This window comes from Staurois parvus, unplaced genomic scaffold, assembly GCF_062004578.1.
Source record: "Staurois parvus isolate SC_StPar_1 unplaced genomic scaffold, SC_StPar_1.0 ptg000512l, whole genome shotgun sequence".
In the NCBI taxonomy this organism is placed as follows: domain Eukaryota; kingdom Metazoa; phylum Chordata; class Amphibia; order Anura; family Ranidae; genus Staurois; species Staurois parvus.
The window spans coordinates 1,258,423-1,276,410 of NW_028318308.1; the positions used below are offsets into that span (position 1 = coordinate 1,258,423).

Genomic DNA, 17,988 nt, shown 5'->3' on the forward strand with positions numbered 1-17,988 from the left:
AAGTGCCCTGTAGGCAGGAAGGGTGTAGAAGTGCCCGGTAGGCGAGGGGTTAATGAGCCTTATTGCATAAATTCCAGAAATCAGGGTCATCAGAACACGGTCTTTTTTCCACTTTATACAGACTCCAAATTGTTAAAACTGGGAGGTTCCTCCAATAATCATCCATGATAAGAATGGTAGCCAAGATCATAATATATTCCTCTCCATAGTTATATATTTTTTCTCTTTCTATGTAACTATGGAGAGGAATATATATTATGATCTTGGCTACCATTCTTATCATGGATGATTATTGGAGGAACCTCCCAGTTTTAACAATTTGGAGTCTGTATAAAGTGGAAAAAAGACCGTGTTCTGATGACCCTGATTTCTGGAATTTATGCAATAAGGCTCATTACAGGCTATGTTCTGGTGAGTGCGCACCTAAGAGGGGTGTATGAGAAGCACAGCACGTGGTTTATTTATTTCTGCACCAGGAGTCACAAAGGATTCACATAGTGGAAGATTTTTTTGGACAATTTTTTTTTTTTTTGTCATTCATTATTGATTACACTAGAGATATATATTTATGGTGTTTTGTGGGCACTATTATAACATATATAATTTGTTTATTTTTTGTCACATATAATTTTATGTCACTTAATATTTGTGTAAATAAGTTTGCACATAGAGATCATCAAAAGGAATTAGTGTGACACATATATATATATATAGTGCGCCGCTAATTATCACTAATATTAGGAGTGGTATTTTTTGGAATAAGTCCTCCATATTTATAGTTGTATTATGGGGAGACCCTCATGACTGTTGCTTGATGTTCTGAGCCTTGTACCCAATGCATCCACCTGAACCTCCATCAGAAAGAGGAGTCATGGCTCCAGATTCCAGGCGTGTGCCTGTAAAACCTGCATAGAGAATTGGGGGGTTCTGGTCCCCCCACCATGGTCACATGTCACTGCAATGTGCTGAGATGTTACCAGGCAGCCTTAGACACTCCCCATCACCTGCATGGAGAATTGGGGGGTTCTGGTCCCCCCACCATGGTCACATGTCACTGCAGTGTGCTGAGATGTTACCAGGCAGACATAGACACTCCACATCACCTGCATGGAGAAATAGGAGAAGGGGGGACTTCAATCTACAGAGGGTTGGTGGGATGATGGTGTCGGGGAGGATCTGCTACACTAATAACTCTCTTAGTTATTATTTTATACATTTCAGAGGTTTGTCAGGACTAATCACTTCCCTCATCTTATTTCCAGCCAAACCAAAGAAGATGACACACAACAGATTATCAGGTTAGTAGGACATCAACTTTTCATATGGAATCTCTTCTGGATGAACATTTTGTTCTGTTGTAGTCAGGATCAGTGGTGGAACTACCAGGGTCACAAAGGTTGTACTAGCAGCTTGAGTCACATTGATTAGGATGGCACCCACTGAAATAAATGTGTTTTGATTGGTCATGTGACTTTGTGTCATACGGCACATAAGTGGCAGCAGTGTGAACCGGGGCTTATAAAAGGCCCAATGATGGGAGTTAGTGGAAAATGCCCCAGGACCAATAGAAAGGGCCCCAAGGCCAATAGAAAGGGCCCCAGTGGTCAGGGGAACCCTTCATGGTTTCTCTTTTCTCCTCTGGTCTGGATGGTGTGTCCATAGTTTGGATGCTTCCACAATCCTTCAGTATTTCATGAGATATCTTCTGTTAGGGTTCCATTCTTCGGGTTTCTAGTTAGAATATAATATTTCCAGCTCTGTCTTATAAATACTATTTCATGTGTTTATGAGGAATAAAATATTTTCCTTTCTCTCATAAAGACTTCAGAAAGGAACACAAAGTGTCTATGAAAGAGGCATTCCAGAAGATTAAAGAATATAATTCCTGTAGGGGGGAAACAGTTCACCTACAGAAAAGATACATCAAGTTACCGATGAGAAAAGGACCCCAGAAAAAAAAAGGGAAAGAACAAGAATTAAGGAGTTCAGGCAGAAGACATCTACAGACCATGGAGAAAAGACCTTCTGATGGATCCTCCCCAACCACAATCCAGGCCCTCTTTGACCCTGATGAAGTTGGTTGTATCCCTAAGATTGTGGTGTTAGAAGGACCTGCTGGGATTGGTAAAACTATGACCTCCAAGAAGATCATGCTGGACTGGGCCTCTGGGAATCTCTACCAAGACAAGTTTGACTTTCTGTTTTATCTGAGCTGTAGAGAAATCAACACCATCCCTGGAAACATAAGCCTTGTGGGACTTTTATCCAGAGCCTGCGGACTAGAGAGTTCATATGACTTGGTGTCTCTTCTAGAGGATCCTGAAAGTCAAAGAAAAGTTCTCTTTCTAGTTGATGGGTTTGATGAGCTGAGTTGGACTCTGGAGGAGAAATCTGAGGTTTGTCATGACGTTTTAAAAGAAAACCACAAGGAAATAATTCTCCAAAGATTGCTCAGGAGACAGGTTCTCCCACATTCTTCTCTGATCATCACCACAAGGTCCCTGGCCATGAAGAAACTTAACACATTCATTGATGATCCTCGCAATGTGGAAATCCAGGGATTTACAAGGAACGATCGAGAGGAATATGTCCATCAATTCTTTGGAAATAAGGAAGATGCAGACAAGGTTCTCAGTATAATAAAAGACAATGAAGTTCTGTACACCATGTGTGCCGTCCCCATCACATGCTGGATTGTCTGCACTGTAATGAAACAAGAAATAGGAAAAGATTTGGGTTTAATTCAGTGTAAAACGACGACTTCAATTTACCTTCTCTACCTGGAGGTTCTAATAACCCATCACAGCAAGGAGCAGTCTGTACGCAGGAAACAAACCTGTCTGAAGAAGCTGTGTGCTCTGGCCAATCAGGGAGTTCTGCAGCAACAAATCTTATTTGAGAAGAAAGATCTAGAAAGACATGGACTTTCTCTGTCTGAGGTGGAGTCTGTATTTCTGAATGAGAACATCTTTCATTGGGACATCGGCACCCAGACCTGCTACAGCTTCATCCACCTGAGTGTACAGGAGTTCCTTGCTGCTCTGTATTATGTGTTGGATGATTGGTTGGCATTTATGAAAGGTACTTTCCTCCCGGAGATCTGTAAAGGGGAATCACTCCGTGACTTCAGTTTCCGTTACTCACATTTAGCATTAGCTGTACAATTCCTGTTTGGTGTCCTAAATAAAAATCAGGTGAAGACATTCTCAGAGATCACAGGAATCAACATCTCACTCCGAGCCAGACCTGCCATGATGGAATGGGCCATGAAGGACATTGATCAGGATCTCTATATTCAGACCATCTTCTGTCTGTATGAGACTCAGGATGAGGACTTCATTAGGAGCGTCATGTCTGGTTGTTCACGTCTGAGGTTGTGGGGTTCACCTACTGATCACTTCTTGAAGAAAAGTAATTATTCCAAGCAGCTGAGCTATTGCTTGAAGGCTTCGAAGAGAGAAACTTTTCAGTCTTTATCTTTTGCGTGGCTCCCTGTGGATCCGGAGTGCCAGAAACTCCTGTCTCCATTCCTACACAGGTGTCAGGAGGTCAGGTAAGTGAGTGTGAGGATATCCTAACTGAATGTAGAGAATGGGCAGGAACCTGCATACAGTATAACGGGGATTATCAGACATGTTCTCCATCTACCACACTTGTTAGAAGTCCTGGGAACTCATTCTTTCCTCAGTCCTCTGCCCTGGGTCACACTGGTGGGATCTTTCCAGCGACATTCTGGTGACATGTAAAGTCGCAGGTGAAATTAAAACACACAGATTTTAAGGGGTTCTCTCTTAATTGCTGCGACTTCTGAGGCAGTGCTTTATTTACCCCTCACCTCTCCTCCCTGGTCATCCTTGTCTAACAATGTCCTCTCAAGCACATCCCATTCACACCTGATTGTAGCAGAAACGCATGTGCCCGCTCACATTTTTCTGCGGATTGTAGCAAAACGCATCAAAAACGCACTGACACACAAATGTCCCAATCTGAATTGAAGAAAAAGAGAGAAGGGAAAATGAACTGGAATGTATAAAAATAAAATGCATCGGAATGCGTCAAAAAGTGCATTTGTTATGCTTTTTGCAGCGTTCCAGTGCAGTTCTGTGCGGAGGAGATGCGGCGTGTTCTGCTTTTTTCTGCGGCTGGAACTCACTGGAACTGCAAGCGCTGATGTGAACTATGACATTGACCACCATGTAACATACTTTCTGTGCATTTTGGATGGAGATGAAAAGTAACTGAAACACATGGAGTGTGAACCGTCCCTCAATCTGCTTCCTTTCTGTTCTTCTTTCTTCAGCTCATCTCTGCAACCCTGCCTGCCCATTGGCTTGTGTGGCATCGGTGTCATGTGTTTCCATGACAACAGCAACTTGCCTCCACTTTGTCCTGCCTGGCGCTGACATCATGCGTTTCCATGACACCAGTGACCTGCCTCTGCCTTGTCCTGCCTGCCACTGACATTATGCATTTCCATGACACCGGCGACCTGCCTCCAGCTCATCCTGCCCGTTGCTGATGTCATGCGTTTCCATTACACCAGCAACCTGCCTGCCACTGACATTATGCATTTCCATGACACCGGCGACCTGACTCCGCCTCGCCCTGCCCGGCACTGACATCATGCGTTTCCATGATAACAGTGGCTGGTGCAGGAATGACTTTGAGCGCATGCGTGAGCAGTAAACTGGCATGGTGCATGCGCAGGTGACATGGGTTACCATGACACTGTGGGCGGCTGCACCAATAGGACCACTGTAGGTGTGTCCTCCTCACAAGTCATGTGACAATAGGAGACCCCGCCCCCCACATCTCTCAGCAACAGCTTTCAGCTTCTGTCGGGGACATTTCTGCTGCTGGTCATTGTTTCCATAATCCAGCGCTGCTTTCAGCTGACACTTTGCTCCAATCCGGGGAGGACTATGATATCATGTGACCACAATGTCTATATCCCGGGAATGCAGGTGATGTCATCTGATTATTGCTTTATGCTTTATTTCTTTTTCCTAGATTAACCCCTCCCCCTCCAGAGGATTCCCCCCTCCCCCTCCAAAGGATTCCACCCCCCCTCTTCCTGACCGCTCCCAGATGAAATTCAAATCCTTTTTTCCCCCACAAATTGAGCGTTATTTCGGTGGTATTTGATCCCCAGTGCAGTTTTTATTTTTTGTGCTATAAGCAAAAGAAAAATGAAAATTTTGAGAAACAAAACAGTATTTTTTACTTCTTGCTATAAAATACGTCCAGTAAAAAAATTGCCGCTCCGTGTCTCCCGTTCCGTGTCTCCCGCTCCGTGTCTCCCGCTCCGTGTCTCGCGCTCTGTGTCCCCCGCTCCGTGTCCCCCGTTCCGTGTCCCCCGCTCCGTGTCCCCCGCTCCGTGTCCCCCGCTCCGTGTCTCCCGCTCCGTGTCCCCCGCTCCGTGTCTCCCGCTCCGTGTATTTGCTGAGAAATCCCGATACGTGTAAATTAATTGGTTTATGTGAAAGTTATAGCGTTTACAAATGGCGGGATAGATACTGGGATATTATTTTTTTTTACTAGTAATGGTGGCGATCAGCGACTTATAGCGGGACTGCGGTGGCATTCTGACACTGGGGGGGGGGACTGACTTGGGGTCACTGACATCCCCAGTGACACCAATACAGTGATCAGTGCTAATAAGAAGCCCCAACACTGTACTAATGGCTCTGGGCAGGAAGGGGTTAACATGAGGGGCGATCAAAGATTTAACTGTGCTGGGAGTATTACTAGGGGGCAGAATGTGTGTTACTTGGGGGTGGGGTGTGTGTTACTAGGGGGCAGAATGTGTGTTACTTGGGGGTGGGGTGTGCTACTCGGGGGCAGAATGTGTTACTTGGGGGTGGGGTGTGTGTTACTAGGGGGCAGGATGTGTGTTACTTGGGGCGTGGGGTGTGTGTTACTAGGGGGTGGGGTGTGTGTTACTGGGGGGTGGGGTGTATGTTACTAGGGGGCAGGATGTGTGTTACTAGGGGGTGGGGGGGTGTTACTAGGGGGCGGGGTGTGTGTTACTATTGGGTGGGGGGTGTTACTAGGGGGCAAGGTGTGTGTTTCTAGGAGGTGGGGAGTTGTTCTAAGGCAGTGGTTCTTAACCTTTTTGGAGGTACTGAACCCCACCAGTTTCATATGCACATTCACCGAACCCTTCTTAATTGGAAAAATAAAATATGATTTTTAAAATTCAAAACATAGGTATATATTTATACATAGGTGCACAAAATGAACAAAACCATTAAGAACAAAGAACAAAACCATTAAAACATGATTTTCACACAAAAACAAAATAATGAATATTTACCGCAAATCAGTGTGACTTCTGCTGTTGTCTTTCAGAGGCCAGTTCAGAAATGCGCGGCATTACCTTGGCAAGTGCCACTCTCATGTCATTTTCGCAACAAAGTCTGTTCCTTTTCTTCGTCTTTATGTCCAGCATCCTCGAAAAGGATTGCTCGCAAAGATATGTTGTAACAAACGGTATGAAAATTCATCCCCCATAGTAATTCATCCCCCATATAGTAATTCATCCCCCATATAGTAATTCATCCCCCATATAGTAATTCATCCCCCATATAGTAATTCCTTCCCCATATAGTAATTCATCCCCCATATAGTAATTCATCCCCCATATAGTAATTCATCCCCCATATAGTAATTCATCCCCCATAGTAATTCATCCCCCATATAGTAATTCATCCCCCATAGTAATACATCCCCCATATAGTAATTCATCCCCCATATAGTAATACATCCCCCATATAGTAATACATCCCCCATATAGTAATTCATCCCCCATATAATAATTAATCCCCCATATAGTAATTCATCCCCCATAGTAATACATCCCCCATATAGTAATTCATCCCCCATATAGTAATTCATCCCCCATATAGTAATACATCCCCCATATAGTAATACATCCCCCATATAGTAATTCATTCCCCATATTAATTCATCCCCCATATTAAGTCCCCAAGTCCCCCCTGTGTCAATTCACTTACCTTTGCTCCGCGCGTTCCTCTCGCTGTATTCCCGCGCCGTTCCGGTCTTCAGGGCGGACTGTGAGAGGAGCCTAGCTCCTCTCACGTTCGTCACGCTGCCCCGCCTACACACATCCTGACAGCCAATCACTGGCTATCAGGATGTGAGTGGCAGCGAGACTGGCCAATCATTGCATTTGAGTCCCTGCCGCCCGAGAGGAGGGAGGGGAGCGGGCGCCCGGCACACAAGAGCCGTGGCTTGCCGACCACTGGGCTAAGCGATGTTGCGTGACCACCTGCAGCCAATGATGGACAAGCGGGGCATGTCATCACAAATCATATGAGTCGGGTGTGGGTCACCTCCGCCGAACCCCCGAGACTGACTCACCGAACCCCTGGGGTTCGATCGAACCCAGGTTAAGAACCACTGTTCTAAGTGATGGGGTGTGTGTTACTAGAGGGTGTGGTGTGTGTTTCTAGGGGGTGGGGGGTGTTACTAGGGGGTGGGAGGTGTTACTAGGGGCTGGTTGTGAGTTGCTAGAGGGTGGGGGGGTGTTACTAGGGGGTGGGGTATGTGTTACTAGGGGGTGAGGGGTGTGTTACTAGGGGGTGGGGTATGTGTTACTAGGGGGCGGAGTGTGTTTTTACTAGGGGTGGGGGGTGTTACAAGGGACGGGTTGTGAGTTACTAGGGGGTGGGGGGTGTTACTAAGGGGTGGGGGTATGTTACTAGGGGGTGGGGTGTGTGTTACTAGGGGTGTGTTGTGAGTTGCTAGGTGGTGTGGGATGTTACTAGGGATGGGGTGTTACTAGGGGGTGGTGGTGTGTTACTAGTGGTGGGGGTGTGTTACTAGGGGGTGGGGTGTGTGTTACTAGGGGGTGGGTTGTGTTATTTGGGGGCGGGTGTATGTTATTAGGGTGCGGGGTGTGTTACTAGGGGTAGGGGGTGTGTTACTAAGGGGTGGGTGTTATTAGGGGGGCGGGTGAGTGTCATTAGGGGGTGGGGTGTGTGTTACTAGGGGGTGTGGGATGTTACTAGGGGGTGGGGACAGAACACACAAAACAGATGGCAAACACACAAAGCTTTGTTAAAGAAAATGACAGTCACTGAATTGGGATCTGCAGGGGGTGTGGCAGTACCCGGTATGGGGAAGTAGCAAGGAGAGGACTCAAACTAATTGTAGTCCAGCCCCAGGGGCAAGGTTAGAGTCTCTACAACAGGGAAACTGGGATAGAGTACAGGAACAGTTCAGGGGGTAACACAGGGCTCCGGCAGGGATGCCCAGTTCACAGCAGATGGCAGTCAGGGGGGCGACCCTTCTCAGCCCACAGCAGAGGGTCCTAGCAGCAGGGACCAGGCTTGATTCTCCAGCAAGCAGTATGCCAGCACTCCTGGGTGCAAAGCAGGGGCAGTATAACAGCAAGTACTTGCCCTGAGTCCTGAGTATGCGTAGCATAGTCAGTGGGTAATAATCCTCCCAGGCCTGGGCTAATGCAGGGTGTCAGCGGGTAGCAATTCTCCCCCAAATCCAGGGTAATTGCAAAGTGGCAGCTGGCGTATCTCTCCCCCAAATCCTAGGTACTTGCAGAGTTGCAGCTGGCATTATTTCTCCTCCCAAATCCCTGGGGTAATTGCAGGGTGGCCATGAGAGTCTCGCCACAGCAGAGACCTCTCAGTGCCTTGGCAGCAGAACGAATGATTGGGGAGCCCGGTATCAGACTTCTTAAGCTGATGCAAGACGCTCCCTGGTCATCCTGGCAACAGTGGGCGACGTGCCTCATCGCCCGGCAACGAGGCACGCCCTCCCTGGACATGGGCCGCGCTCTCGAGAGCATGGCTTTTGTCTGGTGGTATCCACAAACACTGGAACTTTCGTGCCTGCGCTGCAGATGCCGGGCTGACTGCCGCGGCCCGGAACATCCCCGCGGGAGGTTCGCACCTCTCCACGGAGAGCGATGAACCTCACTGTGGGGAAACCATCTTCTTCCCTCTGGCCGAGCCGGATGGGGAGAAGATAGTGACGGAGGTGACAGAAGTCACACCTCTTGTCCTGCACAGTGGTGCTTCAAAGAGCCGTGGCAGAATGAGAGGCAGAGGGGGGTGATTAAGGAGCGGGCCGGGGGGGAAGCATAAGCAATGGAATGTGGATGAATTGCTTATGGGCTGACAGAAATGTGATTTAGGGAATATTGGCACTAAACATAAACCGTGACACTAGGGGTTGGGGTGTGTGTTACTAGGGAGTGGGGAGGTATTACTAGGGGTGGGGTGTGTTGCTAGGGGGAGGGGTGTGTGTTACTAGGGGGTGGGTGGATGTTTCTAAGGGGTGGGGTGTGTTACTAAGGGGCGGGGTGTGTGTAACTAGGGGGCGAGTGTGTGTTATTAGGGTGCGGGATGTGTTAGTAGGGGGTGGGATGTGTTACTAGGGGGTGGGGGATGTTATTAGGGGGTGGGGGTGTGTTACTAGGGGGTGGGGGATGTTATTAGGGGGTGGGGGTGTATTACTAGGGGGTGGGGTATGTGTTACAAGGGGGTGGGGGTGTTACCATGAATGGCTGCATGGGTAGGGCGTGTGTGCGGCTCATGTATACACCCCGTACTCGGAACTTCAAAGTCCCGTGTATACATACATGATTTCGCGCCCCGTGCCGCCCTGTAGCAGTGTATCGGACATACGACGGTGGGGAAGCGGTTATAATGTGTCTGGTTACATTGATTGGAATGTATTATTGGAGGGAATATGACATCATGGGGCGGGGCCATTTTCCTTCTCTCTGATTGGTGGATGGTTTTCTCCAGTCTGTCCCTGATGAAGGGGTCCTGCGTGACTCGGAAATGTCTCTTTGCTGGAACTATGTGATGGATCAGTAAAATGTTTGGAGCCGTATTGGTGATCCTCGGTGTGCTGGTGACATTCTCCCTCGCTGACTCTGTTGGCTTCCAGCAGACTGTTGCTGCCCCGCCCACTTATACACACCGCCATTTGTAACACAGGAACGTGTGCGTTTGGATTGGACACTCGCATTCTGAAACAACATGCCACACCCCATGACTGAAATGTTCTAGAGTGACTTTGGGGTGTTTGTTGCACACAGGGCAGCCCAATCAGGTGAAGGTCATGCGTGTTCATTCTTGAAAACACTGCAAACATGTAAGTGAGAACACGCGTGTCTGCTATGCTCAGCTGTGAATGGAATGTGCTTGGGAGGAAGTTATTCGGCATGACCAGGGAGGAGAGGTGAGGGTTAAACAACAACAACCCTGACCCATCAAAGTCACTTGGGAAGGCTTCTTCTCAGTAAAGTGGCCCTGAAGTGGCCCCTGGTCACCGGGAAGTTGGAGAGCAAAGTGGAGCTGGAAGTCGCTGCGACTTTCATGTCAGGAGAGTGAGAACCAGAGCTAAATGGCCGATCCACAGATATCACCTGATACAGGACTTCTGGGAGAATCCCACCATTTACATCGGATTACCCTTTCCCTGCCCCTCCCCCAATTATACCATTCATCACACACGATCACATGTCACCCAATGTAACGTACATGTAAGATTTGAGTGGATAGGATATGATCAGTGGCAAGCTGTAATCGTAACCATAGTGCATTCACATGTGACATAAATGTAAAGATTAGATTAGATGTAGATTCAGCCCTCGTCATTACAGATGTGTATTCAGTCACAGATACTCAGACAATTAGCATCAATTAGTCTGAAAAGCCCAGCTTCCTGGAGGTGACACCTTTTGTGATAAACAGGTTGTCAAAGTTTGGGAAAACCAGTTTGAGAGGAGATGCCAGCAGACAGGGTGTGTGCCCGACATTGAAAGCTAAAGATATATTCATCCATCAAAAGAAGTATGTTTAATCTCTCATAAAAGCTGAAAAATTAGTTGCAGAGAGATGAACGTACTCCCTTCTTGTAGGGCATTCTGTAGGCTACATCTGCATATAAAAATCATATTTGTGGATTGGGGAGAATGCCAGGAAAATGCAGGGAATGGTTAGGTGGCGCTGGGTTGTGACAGTCTAATGGTGTTTGGTACTGTCGTGATTGGACTGATGTGCTGGTGTCGGAAATCCAATCCCTGACTTGGTGTTCAGCCTTGGCCCGATTGAACTTGGGCAGGTCAGCACACAGTACATCCTGTGAGCAGGTCAGGACCACCCCTCCGGGTCAATTGGCCGAGGACTAATGTCCCGCCTATTTCCATATCCCCATAAAAGGAGTACCCGGACATTGGGACATTTGTAATTCGTGCGGAGCTGGTCGATCGACTAACCGATTGCTGAATCTCTGACTTGCTCCAGTCGTAGGGTAAAGTTGTATTCTGTCTTTTATTCCCTTTTATTTTATAGTGAAGTCATTTGTGTGTCTTCTTGTATTTTTTGTATTTCTGTAACTTTTTATATTTTGTACATATGTTATGCCCCGCCCACTTTGGGAAATTACATCTTAACATTAATTAGTGACTTCTGTGTATTTAAGCTCGGGCTCATATCTCCGGAGAGATTAGATTGGAGAGATTAGATTGGATTAGATTGTATTGTATTTTAGTGCCTTTAAACACTCGGTCGGCTCATTGCCAATCTGTATGCAACTGCACTGTGTGTGGGCAGATTGTATGCAGATTGAAAAGGTAACAGATTGGCCAGACAGAGATCTGTGTGTGTGTGGGGGGGGGGGTCCCAGCAGACCATTCTGCGGATAAACTGTTGGGTAGTGGCAGGCTACCTTTTGTGGTGTGTCTGGTGTGGGGGTGAGGACAGTGGAAGAGTGATTAACACCGGGGTTCAAGCTGTAGGATAGCTGGAGGGACTCTAGAAGGGTGTGTGATTACTAAGCTGCTCCTCAAATCTACTCAGTGCACCAGATTGTATGTAAGATTTGTATCTGCCAGTGTGTGGTCGAGCAGCTGGCTTGGAGTGGAGTCTCCCTCTGGTGGTGGCCAGAGGTAGTACGGGCTGTGAAAAGGTATCAGGGCTGATCTTATATACGGTTTTATATATTCAAAGTTAGGTCCCCTTTATTCCCTATTACCCCAAGTCACGGCCACACGTGCGCGACTCGGTTAGCTAGTCGCTGTGGGCGTGGTGTGTGAGGGATCCGTGACACCCACATGTACCCCATCCCCCAAAACTCTACATGTACTTGTAGCAGAGGATCTGGAGGAGAAAAAGATGGTCTTTGTGTGAAGGATTTACAATTTGTGCCGAAGTCACCAAAATTCCCGGCAATGTTTGTAATATGTGTGAGATGTCAGCTTCCATCTGTGGCCTTTCACAGGGTGAATGTAACATTCCCTGACATTCCATCCTAAGACAACATCGTCCTAAGAACATTCAACCAGAAGAGCGAATAATGTGTGGAAGAGCTGAGCTCCGTGTATGGAGATTCCTGAGCTCCCCACTGGCAGTGTCATGGATCCCATACTGCAGAGGGAACCGCCATACCGAATCCAGGAGATCGATCTGTGTACATTGTATGTTCTGTAAAGTAGATCGATCTCTGTACGTTGTATGTCCTGTATAGGAGATCGATCTCTGTACATTGTATGTTCTGTATAGGAGATCGATCTCTGTACATTGTATGTTCTGTATAGGAGATCGATCTCTGTACATTGTATGTCCTGTATAGGAGATCGATCTCTGTACATTGTATGTCCTGTATAGGAGATCGATCTCTGTACATTGTACGTCCTGTATAGGAGATCGATCTCTGTACATTGTATGTTCTGTATAGGAGATCGATCTCTGTACATTGTATGTCCTGTATAGGAGATCGATCTCTGTACATTGTATGTCCTGTATAGGAGATCGATCTCTGTACATTGTACGTCCTGTATAGGAGATCGATCTCTGTACATTGTATGTCCTGTATAGGAGATCGATCTCTGTACGTCGTATGTCCTGTATAGGAGATCGATCTCTGTACATTGTATGTCCTGTATAGGAGATCGATCTCTGTACATTGTATGTCCCGTATAGGAGATCGATCTCTGTACATTGTATGTCCTGTATAGGAGATCGATCTCTGTAGTAGACGATTCAGTACACTTAATATTTATGTCTTCTCACCATCAGCTCCATCTAGTGGCCATAATGCAGTATTTTCCGGATTCACTCTCTTCTTATGACTGGAGATAAAATCTTCTCTAACTCTTCAGGTTGAATGTAATTGGGACGATTTCCTCTTCTGATCGAATGTTAGGGAATGTCAGATTCACCCTATAAAAGGCAACATTCACACAGATTCCACACATCACAGAGATGATTTGTGACTTTTGTGTGAATATTGAGCCATTCACAGGGCCCTTCTATAAATCGCCCCGACAATGATTTCTAGGGCACACACACCATCCAATCTCCAATCTCTCCATTAAATCCAGTATAAAGGACGAGGCTGTGTGGAGATAATAAATCACAAATCTGTCCAAAGGTCGATCTCTTGTGAAATGGTGAGAAACTCATCCGGAAGGTTCCCTCTTCATTCCCCCTTTTCCTATCTTCCAATATACAGCACAGACCCCCAACATGAAAGGATGATAGCGGGGGTCTTGTTATTATCAGGACACATATAGAGGGTTCCCCTAAACCTGTATGGGGGGAGATGAGTGGGGGAGGGGAATGATGACTGCAATCCCTCCCATCTCACTTCATAGCCCCCAGTATTGGGATATTATGTCCCATCAATAGATTCTATGACCTCCCCAGTGTGTCTGCACCTCATAGAGGTTGTCCAGTGTTCAGCAGTGGTGCCGACTGACCTATCGCCCTCCTCCGGACGGGTCAGGTGTGAGCTGCCAGTCATTCATTGGTGGACAGGAATGGGTGTGTCCAGCCAATGGAGATCTGGGGGAGGGAAATGATTCCAGGGGTGTGACATCATCACCCCAACTTTGGAGGGACCAATTGTCTGCAGAAGTGGGCGGAGATGGGAATGTCTGGACTGCATTGTATATGTTAACCAAAGTGGTGTTCCAGGATTTCCCAGAATGTGTTGATGAATGGAACCTCTTGTGTAGGTAGTCCGGAGATCCTGTATATACAGTACATATATATATATCAGGGACATCGAACGTTTTGTCTAGAGTGTGACTTCAAAGATCGGTCATAGCTACCAATGACATCAGGACCAGCATGAGAGTGTAGAGCCGGAGGGAAGGCAGCCATGTGGGAGGGAAATGTTGGGTGTTACATTGTTGTCATGTTGTCAGAGGTCATACATTCCTGGTGGTAATTATTGTCTCATTGTTGGTTTAGGTTTCATATATGTATTATTTCCAGTAAAGATTGTCCGGGAGAGGACAGAGCAGAAGAAGATGAAGTGTCCTCCTCCTCAGAAGATGAATTGTCCATCTATAGGGAACATAAAATGGCTCCTCCTGATCTTTCCTTTCTGATGAACCCGGAGAGTAAAATTCAGACATTACGGTAAGTGAGATCTGTGATCCTGCAGTGATCGGGAAATGTGACGTCTTGTGATTGTTCCCGTCTCTCGGTGTTTCCTGATATCTCTGGGTGTCCTCCATCCTCACCGATGTAGAATCTTCCATCACCTTCCTCTTCTCATGTCTTCTCCTCTCTGAGGGAATCTTTCTCTCTGTGATCTCCTCCATGGGATTTGGGCTTCTCCTTGAAGTAGACCTGTGAGCAGGCTTTGTACATATGGAATGAACATCCCTATCCATAACAAGCAGGAAATAGGATCCAATACAAACCCTTAGGGCTCGTTCTCACGTGTGATTCTGAAGGAGGAAGCAATGCTCACTAACACTCCTCTGGCATGATGACGTCTTTTCATTGTGTGTATGAATGCTGGATAAATAAATAACACTCACTATGGCCACGTCCTCGCTCTCACTATCGCCGTGTCGTCGCTCTCACTATGGCCGCGTCGTCGCTCTCACTATTGCCGCGTCATCGCTCTCACCATCACCATGTCATCGCTCTCACTATCGCCGCGTCGTCGCTCTCACTATTGCCGCGTCATCGCTCTCACCATCACCATGTCATCGCTCTCACTATCGCCGCGTCGTCGCTCTCACTATGGCCGCGCCGTCGCTCTCACTATTGCTCTCCTGCCCCCTGGAGGACAGACCTCCCAGTCTGAGGATAGTCCCAGCTTGGTGACTTGTTCCCAGATCAGTGTTCTTTGTCGGGGTCATAATATCTGGGGATATTCGGGTCATTAATGGTTTCTGATAAATAGCATGTAATATATACTCACATAGAACCACAATATATGGCTTCTAGAATGCACAGAGCACCCGGCCATCCTCCTCTCCTTCATAATGACAGTATAGCAGCGGTTCTCCTCGTGTATCTGACAGGCGTGATGACGTCTCCACCTTAGAGGTTACGTCCTATGCTGGGCTTCATCGTGTCTGTTTGTGCTGAACCACATGTTGTTTGTTTGAAAAGTGTAAATATTACCACTTTAGGTTTAGAGAGTCTCACTTCTAGTGCTGCACAGCTATCTTTACATCTATCCTGTAAGGAAGGTGTCACTGCACATCACCAATCATAACTAGCCAACCACAAGGTAGGTTTTTTGCATGTGCATAGGTTGCGAAAGTTTGGGTGGTCTCACTCATCATGCTGCAAAATTACTCACTTTGAAGATATCTTGTTTATATTGTTTTTATAACATTGTAATATTCCTGTATATTTGTGTTGTGCACACATTGATTGTTTAACCACTCCACCTCCAAGCTTTTACCCCCTTCCTGATCAGGACATAGTTTGCTATTCATCACTGTGCTACTTTACCTGGTAATTCCAAGGTCATGTAACGCTGTACCCAAATGAAATTTATATCATTTTTTCAGACAAATAGAGCTTTCTTTTGGTGGTATTTCATCTCCACTGGGTATTTTTTGTGATCTAGATTATAAAATCTTAAAATAAAAAAAAAATATATTTTCTACTTTCTGTTATAAAAAAAAAATCAAATAAACTAAAATTTGTCATACATTTTGGCCAGAATATATTCTGTTACATGACTTTGATACAATAACTCCCAGTAAGTGTATATTAATTGGTTTGTGTGACAGTTATAGCGTCTACAGACTGTGGTATACATACTGGAATTTACACAGCTTTTACTTACTGACTGCCCATCACATTTCTTGAGACACTAAAATGCCCGGGCAGTACAACCCCCCAAATGACCCCTTTTCAGAAAGTAGACACCCCAAGATATTTGCTGAGAGGCATGTTGAGTCCATGGAAGATATCATTTTTTCCACAAGTTTTTGGAAAATTACAATTGTTCTCCTTTTTACACAAAGTTGTCACTTAAATGATATATTAATAGTATTATATTACTAGATGAGAATAGTGCTGCGCTGCCCCTAGTGACCAAAAAAGAAACTAATAATAAATAAACACAACCCTGAGCATCAAACTCAATGTGTAAATGAATAAATCTGTGAAATAAATCAGTCAATAGTAAATAAGAAAAGTGTCTGAGCCACTAAATCTAAATATATGAAACATATCAAAAATAAACCATATTCAAGTAGCAATAAATGCCTGGCCAACCTACAATAAACACCCGGCTGAGCTGAAGAACATAGTGTAAGAACCAACAAGAACAGTAATAAATAAGTGAAATGTATGTCAGGAATAAAACACGATGACAATATCAGTAAACACCCGGACGAGCTATAATAAACAAGGAAGTGTTGGCCATGAAGTGGAGGAATAAGAGAGATGTTTACATCCTGTCCACCATCCACAATGACACCTCGGTGGAAATTCATGGAAGACGCGGTCCCATCCAATAACCTGAATGCATCCACGATTATAGTCGGTTCATGGGGGGGGATTTAAATGATCAGATTCTACAGCCCTGTTTGTCAGCAAGAAAGTCCCTCTTCTGGTATAACAAAGTTGCAGTTTATTTTTTCCATTCGGCTATTTGCAATGCGTTTTGTCATCTATGAAAAGTCAACGGAAAGACCCACCACCTTCCTCAAATATATAGAAGAAATGATCACTGCCCTGATCTACCAGCAAGGATCCCCCCAGAAAACATTCGCTCTGATTGTGTGAGCAGACTTCACCAGCAACATTTACCAGAAAACATTCCATCCGCAGAATCAGGAAGAAGAAAGAAAGTTGGGTATGCAGCAGAAGAGGAGTTAGGAGACCCCAGTGTTCATTGTCCCCAATGTCCCTCCCAACCGGGCCTATACATCGGAGACTGCTTCCAACATTATCACACGTCACTAAAATATTAGTTCCCCTTATTTTTACCACCCTGCCATTTCCCAGTTTGTAAAATCCATGCTGATCATTTGTCTGCAGCCTTGATGGACCATGCCTCTGCCTTCCACGTTGACTGACCCTGGCCTGGTTACCGACTATGCCTCTGCCTGCCGTCTGGATTGTTTCTAAACCGCGTTTCTGCCATCCACCTGCACTGACCTCGGCCTGTTAATCGGCCATGTTTTTTGCCTGCCGCTTGAACTGATCTCTTGCCCTGCTACTGTAGTAATGGGTGCAAGATAACTCCGGGGTGTCACATATGTGAGGGGCTTCAGAGTAGAGAGAACCAGTTTTTGGTTGTCACCGGTGATAGGACTGATGTCTGTCTGTAGCCAACCTGTCCTCGCTCCTCTTTAGCACCGGATCCGGGGAGATAAAGCCATTGACACAGAAGTGTTGTAAGCCGTATTTCTGAAGTGTAATCCGATGTGTTCGGGGTGATATACAGAAACAAAATAGACGTCTCTTAGTCAGGATATCCAACAAAGCATTACACTCTTATCAGTATAGTTATGTGAAAACAGAAACTACAGAAGCTCAGGGGCCCCATATAAGATATTTCCCTTCACACAGAAATGAGAGCAAATTCCTGAGAAACAAAACCTAAGCTGTTCCATATCTAACATGGAGAATGGATGCCAGTTTAACCACTTGCTGAATGACGGCTTCACTGCGGCTGGCCAGTTCTGGAAGGGTGTCATATGACGTCCTCCCAGAACACGCC

The 17,988-nt window shown here is 46.2% G+C and overlaps 1 protein-coding gene across 1 annotated transcript; it reads left to right on the top strand.

Moving 5' to 3' along the window:
- The first annotated feature begins 281 nt into the window (after positions 1–281).
- LOC149451886 (NACHT, LRR and PYD domains-containing protein 3-like) lies at positions 282–17,679 on the top strand. The gene is made up of 4 exons (XM_089690038.1): positions 282–411; positions 1,822–3,553; positions 14,253–14,423; positions 17,622–17,679. Exons 1-4 carry the CDS (start codon positions 282–284, stop codon positions 17,677–17,679), a joined length of 2,091 nt encoding a protein of 696 aa, XP_089546164.1.
- The last annotated feature ends 309 nt before the right edge of the window (positions 17,680–17,988 follow it).